The 4,554-nt window shown below is 36.7% G+C and overlaps 1 protein-coding gene across 1 annotated transcript in view; it reads left to right on the top strand.

Moving 5' to 3' along the window:
- Window positions 1-1,302, top strand: part of LOC121391534 — a 24,175-nt gene extending 22,873 nt beyond the window's left edge. The window contains exons 8-9 of the mRNA XM_041523129.1: window positions 170-293; window positions 815-1,302. Of these exons, the coding sequence (XP_041379063.1) occupies window positions 170-293; window positions 815-1,026 (336 nt within the window). The 3' untranslated portion in view covers window positions 1,027-1,302. The remainder of the gene's footprint in view (window positions 1-169; window positions 294-814) is intronic.
- The last annotated feature ends 3,252 nt before the right edge of the window (window positions 1,303-4,554 follow it).

The following is a 4,554-nucleotide window of genomic DNA, read 5'->3' as shown; positions in this document are numbered from 1 at the left end:
GAGAGAGAGAGAGAGAGAGAGAGAGAGAGAGAGAGAGAGAGAGAGAGAGAGAGAGAGAGAGAGAGAGAGAGAGAGAGAGAGAGAGAGAGAGAGAGAGAGGTGATTTGGGTGTGGTTGTAATGAGACTTCATTATTAAGACATTTACCTGAATTTTCATTGTTAAAACAGATTGACTGTTCTGATCAGCAATCAATTGGGAGAAGAAAGCGATCGACCGGTGACGTCACCAACAACACTTACGTCATTGACGAAACGGTCACAGTTGTCTTCCCTGGAAGAAAGGGCGTGTCGGGTGGGTTACCATAACAAAATTATACCCCTGTACCAATTTTTAGCCAAATCTATTTTATTTTATTCAAGGATACAAAACAGGTTTCCAACTTCTAGATGCAGATTAAACAAACGAATGCTGGTAATAGCCAAATGTAACGGGTACAAGGATTTTGTTTTAATTATTAAAAAAAAAAGTTTCCACTGAAACACCTCCTGTCCCATGGCGAAGTCTGGGGTTAAGCCCGTGATAGGCGTGATCGAAACCCTCTCCCCCCCCCCCCCCCCCCCTCTCTCTCTCTCTCTCTCTCTCTCTCTCTCTCTCTCTCTCTCTCTCTCTCTCTCTCTCTCTCTCTCTCTCTCTCTCTCTCTCTCTCTCTCTCTCTCTCTCTCTCTCCTGAAACCATCATAAAAATAAAATGTACATCAAAAAGTATTTAAATGTTATCAAGTGTTTGGAATTCAGTGTCAGTGATTAATCAATATAAGTGATCTTGTTATGTTGTTAAACACAACTAACTTCTAGCCTTTCTTTGCTTACAGTGGCAAAGACTGGAGAACGCCGCCAAGAAGAGGGATGTGAAACCAGTTCAGCCATGATAGGTACCGTGGCAGCTTTAGCAGGAGTTATATTCCTTTTGGTCGTTCTTCTGCTCGTCCTCGTAGCGCGGTCATTCAGGAGAAATAACCGCAACTCACGAGCTGACAAGAGGGAAGGAGTTATCTCTCCTTACTTCACTAAAGACACACAGTGAACTGTCAAATAAAAAACCGCAGCACAAACGTTGGCATATGTAATCGTTTAAATGTTCTATATGTGTATAATACTTAGCACACACATACAGATTAAAGGGACATACACTAGATTTTAAACGTTAAGGTATATGTTTTGCTATTAGAGTCGGGGTTTTTTTGTAACTGAAATCGTATTTTCTTAGATTTTATTGTTTAGATTATCAATTTCCGCACATTCGAAGTATTTTTGGTCATCATGATGTTTTTAATATAAGAAAATCCATTTCTCATATTTTAAAAACGCACGTGCGTCTGAGAAGTGACAAATGTGTTACAGGTTTGTAGATTAACTAAAGTTAGTGTCAATTTCAAAGTCACAAACTCATGTTTCACTCAGTTGTAACTTTATCCAAATGTGTTACAGGTTTGTAGATTAACTAAACTTAGTGTTAATTTTCACGGGCTAAAACTAGATAATTAAATATATAATAAGGTTTTAACCGGGGCATAGGGTGACCATGTCGGCGTTTTGCTCGAGTGTTTTCTTATACAGTGTGATAATTAATTGATATATAACAGGGTTTTAACCGGGGCATGGGGTGAACATGTTGGCGTTTAGCTCGAATGTTGTCTTACACAATGCGATAACTAAATATTATATAATAGGGTTTTAACCTGGGCATGGGGTGAACATGTCGGCGTTTAGTTCGAGTGTTTACTTACACACTATGATAATTAAATAACATATAAGTGATTTTAGCAAACGTCAGATGGATCTACGGGGATTTTTCAAGGAAGGGGCAATATGTGAAATGCACAGTTAACCTTGATTTGACGTCCTCCGGGGGAATGTGTTTTGTCTGTTAGTGTGTGCTCAGTATTATACACAGAAGCGTTGACGCTAAATATATGTAGAAAGTAGATTCACATATTCGTTCTAACAGCTTGTCAAAGAATCTGTGTATCACATATGTCAATATTAACATGAATGCGTATATATCTCTGTGTTGTTAATTGTCTTATAGTGCTATTCTTTACTATATACACAGATTAAACAAATGTAATTATAACCAGAGTTTCTACAGTCATTAGATCAGAAAGACAAAATGGTCACAGTATTTCAAATCGTATCTCAGCACTAGACACAATTAAAAAAGACAAGGTCAAGCTCATGTGAATCACTGTTTTGATTATAGGAGGACTGCCACTCCACAGAACTATAACTCCTGATTTTGTCTGAAGGTCGGTACATCCAGTCTAATTTATTAGCCCCACAATCAGAGTACCAGTGAACTGTTAAATGACTTCAGCACGTTTTTTGTGGGTTTTTTTTTGTTTGTTTTTTTGTTTTTTTTTTGGGGGGGGAAGGGGTGGGTGGTGGTAATAATTTGGGCAAATTAATGTTTAGTCATGGCCAGTGCATTTTGCAGTATACTGGCCCGGTGGCAAGTTAATTTTCAGTCATCGCCAGTGAATTTTGAAACATATTTTCCCGGAGGCAAGTGACTGTTTTCAATCATGGCCAGTGAACTTTCAAACATACTGTCCCGGTGGCAAGTGGATTTCCTCCCCCAGATGTTTTCATTAGCTATTGAACAAGTAGAAATAACCAGATATGAGAAACAGGCGAGTCTTTCTCTTCGTGGTGATTGCATATCGCAAGTGGGAATGAATGAATGAATGAATGAATGAATGAATGAATGTTTAACGACACCCCAGCACGAAAAATACATCGGCTATTGGGTGTCAAACTATGGTTAATGCAAAACTAAATCGCAAGTGGGTTTTTTTTTTTTAGCTATTTAGCTATTGAACAAGTAGTAATAACCAAAAACAGGAAACAGGCGAGTTTGTCTCTACGTGGTGATTGCATGTCACCTGGATACCAATATGAACAATAAAACACTTATGAAAATCAAATTTCATATATCTGTAAAATACAGAGTCCAATTGATGTTTCTCTTTCTACTCTTGCGTATTTTGTCTACAGGAAAACTGACACTCCCTGGATGATACATCATCCCTGTCCTGTCTGGAGGAGGACTGCCACTCTATATCTTAAATATTTTAATTTTAATTTGTTTTCTTACACTGTATTGTTTTATTATGGGTTTTTTTTTTTTTTTTTTTTATAATAACCAGATCTAATAGCATAACCATTACAATTAACGGGGTCTCTGTAACACGTTGGCTACAATATACAACGTGTATGCGAATATTTTAACATCCATTTATAATATTCATTATAAATTAATTCGGTAAATGTGCTGTCAAAATGAGACTCAAGTGTTCACATATCACTAAACAATTTTAAAAGACTCAAAACCTAATTGATTTACACTGAATGATTTTAAAGGGACATACTCTAGTTTTTATACACTACAACATAATTGTCATTATTAGAGACGTTTGTGATCACTGAAATCAAACATTACCTATATTTTATTCTTCCGTAGAACCTTAGTGTTTCTGGTCATCCTGGGGTTTCTAACACCAAACAATACATTTATTCACATTTTTAAAAAACGCACATGCGTCTAAGAAGTAGCGGTTTATTGATGCGAGCTCTAGTCTATTTTTAAGGATATTTCCCGTTTTAACGTCACAGACTCTTCTTTCACTCTATTGTAACTTTATCCACATGAGTTACAGGTTTGTAAATTAACTAAACTTAGAATCCATTTTTTACAAGTTAAAACTAGAGTCTGCACCTTTAAAGAACATTAATTTACTATTCGCGTTCTTTTCTTGTTCAGCCTTGAAATCATCCGATAATAACTTTTGAAAAATTGTGTATACAATGAAATAAAGACCTAGGCTCCGATTTGTGGTGTTAGTCGTGTTTTATCCCTCTGCCTTATTTTCGTTCTCCTTTTTGAAATCCGTCTCAACACTACCCGATCTAGAACCACCTTCTATCTTTCTACTTCTTTCCTGTCCTTGTCTATTTAAACTATCATTCAACTTATTTTCCTATCCACTCCACATTCCTGTCCTTGTCTCTCTAAACTACCATTCAACTTATTTTCCTATTTACCTCCACATCCCTGTCCTTGTCTCTCTAACCTATCATTCACATCCCTGTCCTTGTCTCTCTAACCTATAATACAACTTATTTTGCTATCCACATCCCTGTCCTTGTCTCTAAACTACCATTCAACTTATTTTCCTAACCATCTCCACATTCCTGTCCTTGTCTCTCTAAACTATCGTTCAAATTATTTTACTATTCACCTCCACATCGAAGTCCTTGTCTCTAAACTACCATTCAACTTATTTACTTATCCATCTCCACATTCCTCCACTTGTATCTCTAAACTATCATTCATCTTCTTTTCCTATTCACCTCAACATCCCTGTCCTTGTATCTAAATTACATTCAACTTATTGTCCTATCCCATCTCCACATTTTTGTCTTTGTCTCTCTAAACTATAATTCAACTTATTGTATTATTCACCTCCACATCCCAGTCCTTGTCTCTATATTACATGGAATCATCAACTATTTTCTCCAAATACCCATTCCACTCTGCATTGTGCAGAAAGAA

The sequence above is a fragment of the Gigantopelta aegis genome, unplaced genomic scaffold, assembly GCF_016097555.1.
Source record: "Gigantopelta aegis isolate Gae_Host unplaced genomic scaffold, Gae_host_genome ctg2599_pilon_pilon:::debris, whole genome shotgun sequence".
NCBI lineage: Eukaryota > Metazoa > Mollusca > Gastropoda > Neomphalida > Peltospiridae > Gigantopelta > Gigantopelta aegis.
Note: the sequence above shows the minus strand (reverse complement) of the source record. Positions and strands in the feature narration are given on the sequence as shown.